Raw genomic sequence first — 16,267 nt, forward strand, 5'->3', positions numbered from 1 at the left:
GCTTTCCTACACGTCAACGCAGACCGGACGCAGACGAGTTTACGTTTTTTTTTTTTATAAAAAACGTAATAATCTTATTCTGCAGCAATACTTTTGTTGAGCAGAAGCATGGTACTCTAAGGGGTTGTTGTTGATGGCTTGTAAAGAGCTCATAAAAAAGCAAGAAAAAAATTACCGGGCACGATGGCGTGCACCACCGCCCCGTTTCAAAGAATACTCTCTTGGTGTCCGTCCATCTATTCGCCGCGTCCGTTGTTCGCTCGCTCCGTGCGGATGATCAGCAAGGGTAAGCAAAACACAAAAACGGCTACGAAAAGTTCGCGCCTTTTGTCAGTCCTTGTTCCTGGAAAAAAGAAAGTGAGAAAGCGCAGCATCGTTAAAGTCTGTGCAACAGTGCGCGGAGAAAGTGGTGCCGGTGGCTTTTGCGGGCGGCAGTGCGATCGTTGCGCGTGCCCACCAAGACTGCCGTGAACGACGTGATCTGATCGGCACAGACGCACGCTTTCGTTAACCCAGTGGGCGAGTGAGTGCTAGTGAACGCGGGCGAAAAAAAGAACAAGAAAACATTGGCAGCTACTTTTCGAGAGCGGCGACTCCGCAGCGCGTCATGAACCCTTCCTGGAACAGGGCAGGCGAGGAGCGTCGCTCGAACGCGGCGTTGGTTCACGACGCGGCTGCTGCAGCCGCGACCGCAGCTGCCGGAGCCAGCGACGCCAGCGGTGCCGGGTCCAGAACCCTCGGTGCCAGCGGCAGCGCCGAGGATCAGGCCCGCCGGAAGCCTCGCAAGAAACGACGCAGGGTCGACGCGAGACCCGACGGCGACAGGGCTGACGGCACCCCGGACGTCCCCGACGCCGACGAGCCTGCCATGCGTGCGGGAGGAGCTGAGAACGAAGTGGAGGAGGTCGAAAGCGACCAGGACGACCTGAGCGGGCTCGAGGGAGCCGCCTTTCAAAGCCGGCTGCCCTTCGACAAGATAACGGCACAAGAGGCGGCCTGCTTCCCGGACATCGTGCAGAGCGCGTTGCAGACGCAGAAGATCTTTCTGCACATCCGGAACCGGCTGCTGCAGTTGTGGCTCGAGAACCCCAAGCAGCAGCTGGTGTTCGAGAACGCGCTGCCCCAGATGGAGCCCCCGTACAACAGCGACGGGCCGCTGGTGCACCGAATCTTCTCCTACCTCGAGCGCCAAGGGCTCATCAACTTCGGTGTCTACGAGCGGCTCAGGCAGCCGCCGGTCAAGAAGCACGGCAAGGTGATCATCATTGGCGCTGGCATCTCGGGTCTGGCCGCGGCGCAGCAGCTGCAGCAGTTCGGCATGGAGGTGCTCGTTCTCGAAGCGCGAGACCGCGTCGGCGGGCGCATTGCCACTTTCCGCAAGGGCGGCTACGTCGCCGACCTGGGAGCCATGGTCGTCACCGGCCTGGGGGGCAACCCCATCACGATACTGAGTAAACAAGTAAAGATGGAATTGCACAAGATCAAGCAGAAGTGCCCACTGTACGAGTCCAACGGCAGCACAGTCCCCAAGGACAAGGACGAAATGGTGGAGCGCGAGTTCAACCGGCTTCTGGAAGCCACGTCCTATTTATCCCACCACCTTGATTTCAACTACGTCCAGAACAAGCCTGTTTCCCTTGGACAGGCCCTGGAGTGGGTCATCAAGCTGCAGGAGAAGAGTGTAAAGGAAAAACAGATTCAGCATTGGAAAGCCATTTTGGAACTCCAAGAGAGACTCAAGGAAAACCATACTAAGCTCATTGAAATACGTGAACGCATTGAGGAGCTCAATCGGATCCACAAGGAGTCGACCGAGCTCAAGCAGCGTGACGTCACACAAGAGTTTGTCCATCGGAGCCGCATACACGATCTCACCTTGGTGTGTCGTGAGTGGGACCAGCTGCTTGAACATCAGAGAGAGATTGAAGACAAGTTGGAGGAGCTTGAGGCATCGCCGCCTAGTGACGTCTACTTGTCATCTCGTGACCGTCAGGTCTTGGATTGGCACTTCGCAAATCTGGAGTTTGCAAATGCCACACCACTCAACAACCTCTCCCTCAAGCACTGGGACCAGGATGATGATTTTGAGTTTACAGGCAGCCACCTTACTGTCCGAAATGGCTACTCCTGCGTCCCTGTGGCTTTGGCAGATGGCCTGGACATACGTCTCAACACCGCGGTCAAACAAGTCTACCTCTCAAGCACGGGTGTCGAGGTGACAACGACCAACACGCGAACCAATGCTGGCATGGCCACGTTCAAGGCAGATGCAGTCCTCTGCACGCTTCCTCTCGGAGTTCTCAAGCAGTCCATAGTCAACAACCCGAACCTCCTGAACACTGTGCAGTTTGTTCCACCTTTGCCAGAATGGAAGGCTGCTGCAATCTCACGTTTGGGGTTTGGCAACCTGAACAAGGTGGTGCTCTGCTTCGACCGCATATTCTGGGACCCAAATTCAAACCTGTTTGGCCATGTCGGCAGCACTACGGGTAGCCGTGGAGAGCTGTTTCTCTTCTGGAATCTCTACAAGGCACCTGTGCTTCTGGCACTGGTCGCAGGTGAGGCAGCTACCATCATGGAAAATGTCAGCGATGATGTCATCATTGGCCGCTGCATTGCAGTCCTGAAGGGGATCTTTGGCAACAGTGCTGTGTCTCAACCCAAGGAGACCGTGGTGACTAGGTGGCGTGCTGACCCATGGTCCAGGGGGTCCTACTCATTTGTGGCCACTGGCTCTTCGGGCAACGACTACGACATCTTGGCGGCTCCTGTGACGCCCACTTCGAACCATGTTGCGCCAACTCTTCCACGCCTGTTCTTTGCAGGGGAGCACACCATCCGGAACTATCCGGCGACCGTCCATGGTGCTCTGCTCAGTGGCCTTAGGGAGGCAGGACGCATTGCTGACCAATTTCTCGGGTGCCCGTATGCACCAGGCTGTGGTTGAAACAGTCATACTTAATCTCTCACTCATCGACAATTTCAGGCATCGTGGTACACTTACTTTTTCATGATATAAGGGACAATAAACTTTGTAATTGAGGTTGGGTTTTATTTTAGCAGCTACTGCTACTAGCTGCAGCCAAGCACTAAGTGCAGGGCTGACTGTTGGATAGGAGCGACACTTGAACTGCGTTTATACAAGTAGTACACAGTCGTTCTAGCCCTGGGGAACCGCACTGGTCTTTCAGCCCTTCCTGCCTAATATGCACGCAAAAAACAGCATGTAGGCACACAGCTCCATTAAGAAATGGATGAATTTAATGATAGTGACTGTCTGTATCATGAAAAAGCCTGGCTATTAGCAAATACTGTGTGATCTGCCCACAATTGGAATGGGTAAAGGAAAGACGAGAGTTGAGGCATGTGTGGGTGTGGGAAGTCGAGGAACACTCTAAAACTTCTCAAGTAGCCAAACAGTTCTGTGGAACACGGCTTGAAAACCTGCTTTGTCCCGTCAATCGTGCATGTGGTTGAACAGAGATGGGCAGCTATTTTGTTCTTTGGCGTTGGACAATAAACTAAAAGGAGAGAAATGTTTTTGTCAAATTGCAACTCTGCCGAGTTAAATAGATGGCAGCACAATACCAAGCAGCTCAATGATCTGAGCTGCAAGCAAAACATGTCGACAGGTGCAGCAAACATCTGACTAGCTCACCTACCAAAATGATTTTATGTATTATGTGAAGTTTTTCTAGTTTTTATTTAATTATGTTTAATTTTTCTTAGGCCCTGTGCCTATTACCCTTTATTATTATTTTTTTCAGCTATTGCAAGAGACATCAACAAACACTGCCACCCTGCACTGGAATGATTTTCTTTTCCATCTTTCTGACATAAAAATTCATGACAGTGGGAAGATAGTGTGAATCAAATAAACGTAGCGGCAAATTTCAGCTTACTTCTTCGTTCCAAAAATAGAACAAAATGGGTCAGAGGGCCGACTAGCCGCATGTGTTGCAGGCAGTAAGTCACATCAGTGGTGGAGCTGCGAGTCAGCTCAGCTGCACGCTTGCAGTGTACTTGTGGTTCAAGTCTCACCTACTTAGCAACGCACATCCAGTTCAAGTAGATACGCCTTGTTTTAGCAAATTAAGGTACACACAGCAGAAGCACTGCACCCAAAACTTGGGGGTGTGGGGAAATTTTCTTGGGGCACAGTTAAAGGGAAGGTGAAATGATTTTTTGAGAATTCGAGGTTATACAAAAATTCGAATGTATAAAGCTCTAAGTAAAGCATGCCAAGTCGTTTTGTGCCAGTATTTAAAGTGGTGACATAATCGCCGATTAAAACCGCGATGATGCTCAGGCTTCTCACTGCGCTGGAGAAATGCAGAGAATGTTGTGATGATGTCAGTGTTGCCGAAATTTCAGATGACCGCTGCCTTCGCCCACATGCTGCCGTGTGTCGTCCGATGCAGCCGAACAATTCTTTGTGGGCTCTACTTTCGGTGGTGTTGGTTTTCTTTCTTGAAACAACCGTTTCTTTTCTGGAAATGTAGGGCCACCATACGTGACGTCATCATTGTTGCATCTGTCCGTTGCTGTGCACTGCAGAGAAGCCTAAGAGACGACGTGGCTTTGTTCGGTGGTTACACCTCCATTTTAAATGCTAGTACAAAAATACTTCGCTTGCTTTACCAGCACATTTCACATATTCGACCGCTTTACACTCGTTGAGTTCTAAAACCTCTTCACTTGTCCTTTAAATGGACTATGCCCAGGGTAGGTGCAAAATATTAAGCAAATCGCACAAATAAGCAAGGCTGATTTACTCAAGGCAAGTACAGATTGAAAGTGGGAGGGGCGTTGGGTAGGAGATAACCGCAAGCAGTTTTCCATGGGACAGTGTGAGCCGCTATATTCTTTCAATGAAAAGAGTTCAAGAATTCCACTGCACAAATAGGGCTGTCCACTCTGATCACCCCCAAAAGAGTTGCCCGTAATTCCAACCCTGGCTCAAGGTCACTTTGTCAATACAGTGTGCCCAAGGCTATAGCATGACTTTGAACCCGATGCAGCTTTGTGGCTGAAGGCAAATGTTAACTGCAACTTCAGTACCATGGATTTCTAGGCCGTGTGCATGTGGAACACATTAGCAAACACATTTCTGCCATGATTACTGGCCCCTTTTTTAATGAACTGGCTTGTACCAGCAGAATAAAAAGCACTAACTTTTGACTATGCTATAAAATCGCCAATACAAGCCGAAATACAAGGCAAACAGTGGAAGATTTGTTTCTGGTTGGCTTCGTACTTAGCAGACTTAGCAGCAAGTCTCTCAGCAGGCTACATTGAATTTTGTGACATAATGACAAGAGATAATTACGACAAGGTTAACAGGGATGTTCGATCCATGACAGCTGCTGCAACATTTGTATACCTAGGCCCGTGCTTATCAGCTGGGGCTTTGCTGCGACAGATAAGCAGCCGTGACAAAGACATACGTAGTAGAGTGTTCTGTCAAACAAGATAGCAGCTACTCTACAGCCTCTTCAGCTGAAAGGACCAGCCGCCATAAAATGGTAACGGAAGTGGAACATCCATCCAAAGCAGTCCTATTGCTTGTGCGACTGATTGGGAACTTCCCACGGAACATTTATCTCGCAGCGAGGTATGCCACCACTACCTGTGAAAGTGTGTGTGCAACTGCTTCTCTCAAAACACAGACACATATGACAGGGTGACGTATTTATTTGTACAAAAATAAAAAGACAGGCCAAACGCGATGACAGCTCTTCGAGCATCCAGGAAAAATACAGTCTTGCACAAAAACTCAACAGGGAAGCCCGCAAATAAATGGCGAAATGTTGAGGGGAATGCACAACCAAAGACGCAGAGGCGCAATCACAGACAAATGTCTCAAAAGATTGAGCTCCTCAGCTTTGACGACGGAGAGGGGAATGACAGGGAAGCAGCATTTTGATTTGTTAAGTCGTTCCTTTTATCACCTTAGCAATACTGTGCATATCTGCTATGCAGCAATCTGCGTTTGAAGGCTTCTGCTGTAAACATATATAAACTCTCGAGCAAACCGACAACAAGTGTACAGTCCGACGCGATTCGAAGGTGATCTCTTCAGGCTTCACCTACTCTCTACTCTATAATGCAGCTTAGTTTCGCAAGATGGCTAGATGAAACACACGAGCTCAGCTAGCCACATGGTCCCTCTATCTCGGACCATCATATTTATTGGAGAACAAGTAACCATCACGACAGGAAAAATTCACTGGTCCTGTTCGGCTGGAAGGACAGCGATAACCGTTATATCATGTCGGACTGTACAGGGTGTCACAAACTACTTGCAGAATTAGTATTTGTCAACTTGTGGACACCCAGTGCTTTCTTCCCAATATGAAAGGAACACTGAACAGATGGCCAACAACCTACAAAACTTGCAGGCTGGTTGCGTTGAGTGATTCACTCTGTCGTTCTCAATATTAGAACGGCACTCGGACACTGCAGACTGTGAGGGGACCATGCAGTGTTCATATATAGCAGGCATTGTCATACTGTTAACCATGAAAATCTAGCTCAATCCATCTTATTTCTGACTTTTTGCCTATGACCAGGAAGATAAGGTACTATTGCTGAATTGCAGAGTCATAGTAATACGTGTGTAGTGGTTTCACAATGAAAAATCTGTCATGGAGCGCCAAAATGTGTGCGCTAGACGAAAGCTTTCCAGACATGTTTCTTGTTGCCCGAATAACACATGCATGCAACCACATGGAGTATGTGACAACAAAATGACTCTGCCTAGCCTTGATGCAAACATTTAGCCACAGTGTTTAAAACATTCAATGGTATGGAGGATGCTATGCCCTTTTTGTTTAAGTACCCAGTGCTGTTAACATGACCCTGAAAGTTTTCCCCGAGACATAAAAGCTGCAACAGCAGCGACATAATAGTCTATAATGTAAAAAACTAGGCTAGAAAATCCGACAGTCTTTCTTAAGAAATCAGACACAAACACGCTAAAGTGAAATAAATTTCTTTTGCTATGCAATTTGGTGATTGGTTCCATGCACTCCTGCTTTCTCGTTAAACACAGCAAAGATAATATTAAACCGGCATAATGGTTCATTATGAATGGTGACGCTGAATTAATTTTAACGAGTCAAAGCACAGTTATGGCCTAAGGGGTCTCTAAATTAAGTTGAAACAACCGGCAGTTTTCTTATGTACATAGAAATGTTTGTTCATGGGCAGTTTTGCATTTCTTCTCAAACAAAATGTGGTTGCTGTAGCTAGTATCAAGCTTGCAACGTTGGGCTTAGGAGCCAAATGCCGCAGCCACTAAGCCACCGTGGCAGATAAATGCCCTGCATTTATTCTGCAACAGTGCGAGCAATGCGCCCTGTGCAAAACACTGCAAGACAAATTCTTACCATATACTTTCACTGGTCAAATGGTCCCCATTTTGTCATTTGTGCCATCTGATCAGTAGTCCTTTCAGGATTAAGCAGTTGTGCAATGCAACTAGTATAGAGACTCCCAGCTATCAAAAATAGGATGTTTTTAAACCATCCTCTACAAGGCAGCACGCATCCCTGCTAGGCTCATCACATTGCCAACTGGGAGAGGACAGATACTGAGCAGCACAGCTGCTTACTTTCTTAAGACATGGCCTTAAAGTTGTTTCTTGCTTTCAAAGGAAAGCAGCGTTTAAACCTCTCACATTCACAAGGCTCCTCAAACTTAAAAGAAAAATTTGAAAAATGAAATTCATTTTTACGCAATTGTACATTAAAAGAACAAAAAAACATACACCGCCTGTTTTATAGTTTCATCAGAAGGGCATGATTGTCCGGCAAAGGCGACACATAGTCAGTTATTAGTTGACTGCATTTTATGGGTTACGCAAATTTCACACCATGCTTTTCACTTTTCACTGCACGTTAGAAAAAATGCTGTTATCATTCACAAAGTCTACTCGCAAGCAGTCTTGAATGTAAATCTGACACAACATCTTTCCACAAATGAAACAAATTGCTTTGCCACTGCACTGCTCTCGAGTAGCGTGCAAACTGACAAGCCCGCAATAAACACTTCCTTAGGGGGGAAGTCGGCCTAAAGAAAACCTGTGAATGTGAAAGGTTTTCAAAAACAACAGCAAGCTGAAGTTCAGCTGAACAATGCTGCTGTAGTGCTTCTGGTATCACACAGCACTGTAGTTGTGACGTTTTGACAGTTGTAAAAACAAAAACCAAAATTGTAGCAAGGAGGAGCTTCAGCAGTATTCTGGAAGAAGGGTTCTACGTGAAAGCACGGCAAGCTCTCGAAGCCAACACAGATAATAGACCACCTATCATTAACTTTCGTAAGACGGGCAACACCACACTGAATCTATGAACACAGACACACATTCATTAGTGGATAATCAACAGCGTGAAAAAAAAGAGAAAAAACAATAATCCACGGGACCTATGATGCCAGAAAGCATGAGGACAATGAGCAACAGCTTTGCACGCACATCAACAATGCTAATGCACATGCTTTCATCTGTTTTTGCACCAACCAACTAGCAAACATTTGGATTGCAGCATTGATCACATCTAGACAATGAGGTAAATACTACACAAGTGCAAGCAGTTTTACGAAAAACATTTGGCTCGCAGTGTCCCGCAATGTTGTTCACTAGCTTCACAGCACTGGGCCTCCTGTGCCTACAGCTTGTAAACAGAAATGGTTAAAAACCATCTACAAGCAGTCTACGGGCCTAGCCCACTCTTCGTGGCCCTGCATGTATAGGCAGTATGCAGAATTAAAGCAGGACAGCTTTATAAACATCTAAAAATAGTCCACTAACCATCCAAAATCGATTTTGCTGGGGAGCCTCTGAAGCAGACAGAAGAAAAAAAAAGGACAGCAATTTGCCTAGTAAAAAAAGAAAAAGCACAGCAGAGCCTGCAATAACCAAAACAAGTCTGAAGAATCTTGTTCTAAATGGGCATTAAAGATAATCTCATGAATGATCTATGTGCTCCCTAAAAGTAGAGTTTGGAGTCCCTAGTCCACAATGCCCTACATGTTACAGGCAGTTTTTCAAGAAAAACGCATTTTCAGTGATGTTATTAGTGTTTCGCTTGCTCAAATACACTGGCGATGTCACCCGTGGTATTAAAACAGAAGCCCTCAGTGCCGAGCTACTGGCGGCTTTTAATTTGAAACAAAGTGCCTGTTTGGCTAGGGTCAATGAAAGGAACATGATGCAAATACATGCGATTTGTTATTACACTGCACAAGTGGTTCATGCAAGCACGCATGGCATCTGGATTTTTCCATTTTAGCACTCCTTAAAGAAATGAGAGCTGTGGAGGAAGGCCAAATGGTCTCAATGTCTCGCATAATGAAAATATCACTGTAATTTAAAGGCTCCAAAAACCACACACACACGCATGCGTGCGTACACACACACACACACACACACACAGAAGAGAAGAGAACGGGACAGAGTACCTGCGCTCTGTCCCATTCCAGTGTCTTGGAGTTCGTGTTCCGTGGCGGCAATTTAGTGCACTCTGTCCCGTTCTCTTCTATCTCGCGCGTGTGTGTGTGTGCGCGTGGTTTTTGGAGCCTTTAAATTACAATGATACACTACCAACTAGCCCAATAAGTTCTCTTAAGCCATAATGAAAATACGTTAGTGTCCCTTAGAGCTGCAAACAAGAGGCTTAAGATCTATATGTTATAGCCCCAGTAAAAGCTGTGCTATATCATATGGTGGTTTGCTTCACGGCTAAAGAATATTGACAGACTTCTGAACATGTCCAGTGTGTGCATGGCTTTAAGATTAACAAAATACTACTGGCAGCGTACAAAACACATTTCCTTACTGGCAGTCTCCCCCTTGTAACAAGAACCTATGAACTGTCACTCATGCCAGGCATCTTTTGCTAGGTTTAGTGTATGAACAAACAAGTGTGAAAAGGAGTCCGACTTGTGTGCCGATGATATATTACTCCACATTACAATGCTCATTGTGCGAAGCACATGCAACAAGTTTTTGTGATGAATTTTGAAACACATATGAATGCAGAATGGCCACATCTCTGATCAAGTGTTACAACAGTGCCAAGGGAGGCGAAATTTCGGATACAAATGTCAATGTATCCACAGTGCACAATAAGCCCCCTGTTGGCACTGACACCAGCACAAACCTTATATAAATGTGCAACTTTTGACAGCATTTCTGAGAATTGTAACACAAATGCATTCACTACACGCTATGCCCCCTTTCAAGCACACACAAACTTTCAGAATAAATGATCCATGTACTAGTCTCTCTGTAGAGTCTATGAATATGTTGTGCGATTGCAATGCACCAACAGCAGTCACTGAGTGATGATGTTAGGCAAGACAATTGTAAAGAACTATTGAAAACGTAATGTAAAGCTAAAATGCCCAGCTTAGAGTTGTGGCAATTTGGTGCGACTGTTCTGGCTTGGGTTAAAGGAAAAATAATGAGACAAATAAGTAAGCCTGAAGCATTTCTACAAATCACCAAGTTGAGCTCACAAGCAGAAATGAGAACAAGAGCTGAACTGTGTACTGAAGGTCACACACTTTTACATCCACACATGTCTACAGGTTACAGTGTTGTAGTTGGCGCTTTCATAGCAAACACGACGTTATTCCCAAGCCAACCATACAGTACAAACTACAAACTCAGTGCTTATCATTAGTCAGAATAGCCAGTAACAAGTTTGGCAGGAGGTATTAAAGAACACAAGTTTACCCAAGTTTAAGTACGAAATTCATTTCTAAAAAGTGTTTGAGAGGGTTTGCCTAGCCACAAAAGTGAACCAGGCGGCAATGGCCCTTCACTCAGTTTTTGGTCAGGCCAATCAGTCGTACTGCAGGAGAATGAAACTTTGCTCACTTCAGAGTCGAGAGCTTAGCTTCCTGGTCAGTGACCTATGCATCACTAAGAACTGTCAGGCACCAAAGGCATGGCTTCAGCAGCGCGCAAATTTCACACACAGAAAGCTTGGTTAAAAACCATGCAGAACTCAGTAATGTACAAAGCGCACATTCTACGTATCACTTGCCGACAGCCCACACTACGATGCAAGGCACTGCGACTTGCCTGCCACAACGTATATTAGCACCACTTTAAGATTACTGCTGGTGATGTAACAATAAATACAACCCTTCACCACAATAGAAACGCCACCGCTTAGGCATGAACCATGTGTGAACCACACTACTACCTGACATGCATTGGCTGGAATGAAAGTTCCATTACAACTGCGTCCTGTACTAAAGTCACTGATAATGCATGAACAGCGCTCTGCAACACTTTGCATCAGTTTCGCACCCCTGTTCAGATGCTGGAAAGAGTGAGACTGTAAGCATCTCTGCTGGTGACAAATTCCACAAAGGAATGCGTGAAGCAGGAAGAACAGCCTCTGCGTATAAAAAAAAGTGCGGAAAAAAAAGGTAGGAAATTTTCTTCCACACTGCACAAAGAAAACGAGAAGGTGTGCTACTGCAAAGAGACAGTACTGTGCTATGGCATCACAAATTAAGGAGCACTGCTCAATAACACACAATAATAAAAAAAACAGCCATGGACGAGCTTGTTCGGTGAAACTATAAATAATTTTTGCTCCAAGGTACTTGTGACAGTTTAATACCTTTCTCAAAGTGCAAAAGCAGCTGTGCGCTTCCAGCTTTCAACTTATGAGCCTCTAAGTATGCACTCCACTTGCCATGGTACACTTACATCAATTTGGTAACAAAAGGTAACACTAACAAGAGAAAAAACCAGAAAACAAGCAGCGTTCGGTTGAATGAGCTGTACTCAGCTTGAGCACATAGCACATGCTACACCCATATGAAACAAGATGCAGTGCAAGACGACTGCCATCCCGATAAGCAACTTGCCAAAAATATTAAGGAAATTTGAATGCCCGTCCGCAAGGACTTGTTATTCAAGCTATACAAAACGATAACTGCTACTTCCCACATCAGAGTCAATACAGCTTGCAATTTGTGCGTCAACAAAGCAAGGTAAAAATGGAGAGCAATAAACACACGAAAACACTTTGCTATGACTAACAACAACAACAAAGTAGAGGAAAGTACTAGTTAACTTCTAGTTTTCAACTCCACGGTTATCTTTACCACGTTTGTTTTTCTTTCCTCTCGAGTGTGCATTGCATTTAAATAAAAGCAACAGCATAATAAAAATACATTTGTTCTCCTTTTCCAGTATTAAACTGAAGCCCCATACAGAGGAGAGTCAGTTCACCACAATGTACAGAATAACAAACATGCTGCCCGTTAGTCCGTATATGCCGAAACTTCAGGAATTTGAAGAAATTAATATACTTTTTGATACAAAGTGTTTACTTCACTTCAGAATCATCCTTTTATTCATGGAAACAATTTTTTCAATAACGCCTTTTGAACAGTCGTGCAATGTAGGATATTATATTTGGATACAACTCAAGAACAAAGCGGCAAATGCCCCTCAAAGGAGGCCATCCAGCCAATGACATCAACCAATTCTCCCCGCCTGACCGATTCTACCCCTCTTCCCTTTGACCAATTCCTTTGGACCTCCTAGAGTGAAATCGCAGGAGGTGGCAGATGAATGCAGAATAACCACGGCTTAATTGGATAAAAGCGGCATCACGAAAATCGGTCGATGCCATTTGCTGGAGGGCTTCCTTTGAGGGCATCTGCCGCATCGCTCTTGAGTTGTAACCGACTGTAGGCAAATACGTAACCTGTTACATTAGCAAAGCATCAAAGATTTAATTTTGACTTTAAAATCACTCTTCCAATCGCGCAAATCCTATTTGTTTAGCCGAATCAAAATGTGGTCGATGAGGTTGAATCTGCCCGCTTCCAGAGAAGACTGGCGGCTTTTTCACAACGCACAAAACTGAACACACACAACACAACGCTTGCACAGAGAAAGGTTGGATCCTCTTAAACCTATGCTAGCGGGAACGAGCTTTTGCACAATAAACTTATAGAGGTGCTGAGCAAAAAAGCAGTGTCCTACATGTAGGGCACTAAGCATATATGGGTTAAGACAACCTGAATCATTTTCAATAAATTTGTTTCAAAGAAGCAACTTCACTGAATAAATTTTGTTCTAAGAACTAGGCACGAGTAACCACTACCTCGCGGAAGAGATTGTTACCAAGCGTAAGCAGGTGCTGTATGTGAACGCCAGCAGACGATTTACTACAACAAGCATAGCCCAAAACCGGAGTCCCCTAAATGACGCCAAACGTGGTAATGACATCCCCTGCAGGTCGAACACTATTAACATCAACCACCAGTGCCAAACACTGTCGTCTCCACCTCTTCCTTTGAAATCGTGTACATCTTCACAGTCAGAAGTTGAGATTCATATGCAGTCACTCTGCTATTCCAAAAAGTGCAGAGCGGCTAAAGTGCAACAGAAACACGCACTGCTACCCTTTGACAACCACAAAGCACTCCATGGCTATCGCCCTCTCGTCACTAAGACTCCTCCAAACCTCACAGCCATCACAGTCACTTCACGCGCACCACACCCGAGCCTCACTTTCTCGCACCGTTCAAAGTCACGGTCAGAGCAGCTGAAGTAAAAGCAGCTGCCAAAAGTACTTTATGCAAGCAACTGCCCTCCTCTATTCAACTGACCATACAGATCAGCTATTTTTGTTACAGCTATAGTCCACAGACCCTCAGCACGATGGATGAAGGAATCATTAACAAACAATGCAACTGCTTATTATCAGTGAAAAGAATACTCCAACACAACATTTTTCTAACCGGGCACTAATAACGACCGCAATGATTAGGCCCTCAAAGGCAAGGTGTGGACATGAAACCACACACTGAAGAGGATGTTTGCATTTTGCAGGTTAAAAGTCAACAAGGCCTACAACGGTTAGCTGCACTTCTGCACTCTGCTGGTTTGAAAAGCAGTGAACACCACTTGGATGGTCTGACGTACCCAATACGGACTGCTTCTTCAAGGTCTTCTGCAGAGACAGTCTATGGCATAAATAAGCTTCATCCTGCAAACCAAGCCATCACCAAAGTCTTCACCGCTGACTCCAATAACCAATGTCCACCACCCCATGGAAAACTGCGGCTGAAACCTGAGTCATAATTTTTCTCACTCGGGTAGCCCAAGGAGGTACGGCAAGCAGAAATTTGCTAGGTTACGGGGAGCGGGTTATTTAGTCATCCATGATGTTCTACATCACCGGCACAAAATATGAGGCCTGATACAGAGAGAGAACAAACACACCGCAAGTGCTGGTGGTTTCTGCTCATGTTGTCCCCCGTATTTCTGACTATAGAATGTCATAGATGGCAAACAAAGCAGCAAATGAAGCCTGCTGCTGCAGCCAATTGGAAAGGGTGCCTGAAGAAGTTGAAACTGCAGACACAGAGCAAAACTGTATGCATTTTCTGTAGCATCGACTTACTGAACTGACCTACTATGCAGTGCTCCGCACAGTTGGATCAATGAAGCTGAACACGCTTCATGCAGATGGAGCAACAAGGTAAGACATTCTGCGGAGACCAGCTGACATTAGTTTACATTAGACAGCCTGTAACCCTTTCCCATTGAAATAGAGAAATCGCAAGGACATATCAGGGTGACTGTACTTCATCTTAGATAATGTGCGTAACTTAGTGACCAGTGGCTTTGTGCGTCATCAAGTATGGCAACACCGTATCCTAGGCAGACAGAGGTCGGCGACAATCGCAACACAACCTGCTTCAAAGCAGCCACTCGGCTTGTGTGGCGTGGTACCCCCATGCGTGCAGCACCCGTGGCCGACACCTTCGCCCGCTCGTCGGCAGGCCATTCTCAGCAACCGACACACATGCACGTTCAGTAGAAGCGCGTCGGCTGGCCCGGGTAGCCCGGATGGCGCTGCGCTGCCGCGGCGGCCGCCGCGATCTGGTGCTGCTGCGCCGCCGTCAGGTAAGACGACGGCTTGGGCTGCGGGCTCGCCAGCGCAAGCGCAGCGGCCGACTGGGCCGCCGGCGAGGCCAGAGTTCGCATCGGAAGCATCGACGACTGCGACACGTAGAACTTCTCGTCGTGGTGGAAGCGCGGCTTCTGCAGACCGTGTTCCAGCGGCTGCGGCACCACGGGCCCGCCGGGGTAGCCGGCGGCGGCGGCCGCAGCCGCGGCCTGCTGCTGATGCTGTTGCTGCTGAGCGGCGGCGGCGGCTGCGGCGGCCTGTTGCTGCTGTTGCTGCTGCGCGGCGGCAGCCTGCTGCTGTTGGTGAGCCAGGTGGAAGTTGTGCGTGGCCACGATCTGCTGCTGTTTGGCGACCGCGGCCGCCGCGGCGGCTGCCGCTGCGGCCGCAGACTCGTGGTGGTGCGGGAACTGCGGCGTCGGATAGGCTGGATACGGAACGGGGGCGGCGGGCGCCATCGCGGGCACCGAGCCCTGGCCCGGCACGTGCGCGTAGTAGATGGGGCCATGGCCCGGCGCGTACGCCGGGATCAGCTTGGGGGCCCCGTACGCCGAGCCGGGGATCTGCGCCTTGTACGCGTACGGCTGCTGGGGCGAGAAGCCCGACTGCGGCGGCGTCGGCTGCTGCGAGGTCGAGGACGCCGCCTGCGAAGACGGCGGCGGCGGAGACGGAGTCAGCTGCCTCTTGAGCGGCGCCCGGTGCAGTACGCTCGGGTTCTGCGGGATCGGCTGGGCCAGCTTATACATGGAGTGCGCCCTGTTCATCTCCTGGATGTAAAGGTGCTGGGGCGCTGCCGCGGCGGCAGCAGCGGCTGCCGCCGCCGCAGCGTGCTGCTGCATCGCGTTGTGGTGCTGCTGCTGAAGGTAAGAGTGGTTAAGCGCTGCCATCTCGTTAGCCTCCTTGACGAGCGCTCGTTTCCGGGTGTCGTCTTCATGGAGCACCTTTTTGAGCTGCATGAAGAGCTGGTGCTTCTCCTCTTTGAGTGTGACCAGCTTCTTCTCAGACTGCTGTACCTGGTCGCGGATCTCCTCGAGCGTCATCGCGTCCTGACGCCGCTTGAGCTCTTGCTCGCGTCGCACCCGCTCCGTGGCGGCGTCGGCCTCTTGCTCTTGCTTCTTCTTCTCGCGCTGGCGCATGATGTGGTTCTTGAGAGCGGCCCACATGGCCATGCTCATCTTGGGACGCTCGACCACCGCCGGCATCGTCGCACGGTAGCGTGGCAGCGGCGTCGGCGATCGGAAGAGGGGCCCGCACTTGCGACGGGACAATACCTCGCTGGTTTTCTTCGCTTTTCTTCCCCGTACGGTCGACAA

General features: G+C 47.7%; 1 protein-coding gene and 1 pseudogene across 2 annotated transcripts; one reads left to right on the top strand and one right to left on the bottom strand.

Moving 5' to 3' along the window:
* Positions 1 to 224: 224 nt before the first annotated feature.
* LOC144106928 (lysine-specific histone demethylase 1A pseudogene) lies at positions 225 to 3,042 on the top strand (annotated as a pseudogene). The gene has a single exon (XR_013309163.1). The product of XR_013309163.1 is annotated as a lysine-specific histone demethylase 1A pseudogene (transcript).
* A 7,509-nt stretch (positions 3,043 to 10,551) lies between these two features.
* On the bottom strand, positions 10,552 to 16,156 carry LOC144106930 (uncharacterized). The gene has a single exon (XM_077639892.1). It carries the CDS (start codon positions 16,154 to 16,156, stop codon positions 14,861 to 14,863), a length of 1,296 nt encoding a protein of 431 aa, XP_077496018.1. The 3' UTR covers positions 10,552 to 14,860.
* Between the last annotated feature and the right edge of the window lie 111 nt (positions 16,157 to 16,267).

The sequence above is a fragment of the Amblyomma americanum genome, chromosome 10 (assembly GCF_052857255.1).
Source record: "Amblyomma americanum isolate KBUSLIRL-KWMA chromosome 10, ASM5285725v1, whole genome shotgun sequence".
NCBI lineage: Eukaryota > Metazoa > Arthropoda > Arachnida > Ixodida > Ixodidae > Amblyomma > Amblyomma americanum.

Bases quoted from the DNA above. Each gene is read 5' to 3' on its own strand.
- LOC144106930 (XM_077639892.1), bottom strand. From the start codon at position 16,156: ATGCCGGCGGTGGTCGAGCGTCCCAAGATGAGCATGGCCATGTGGGCC.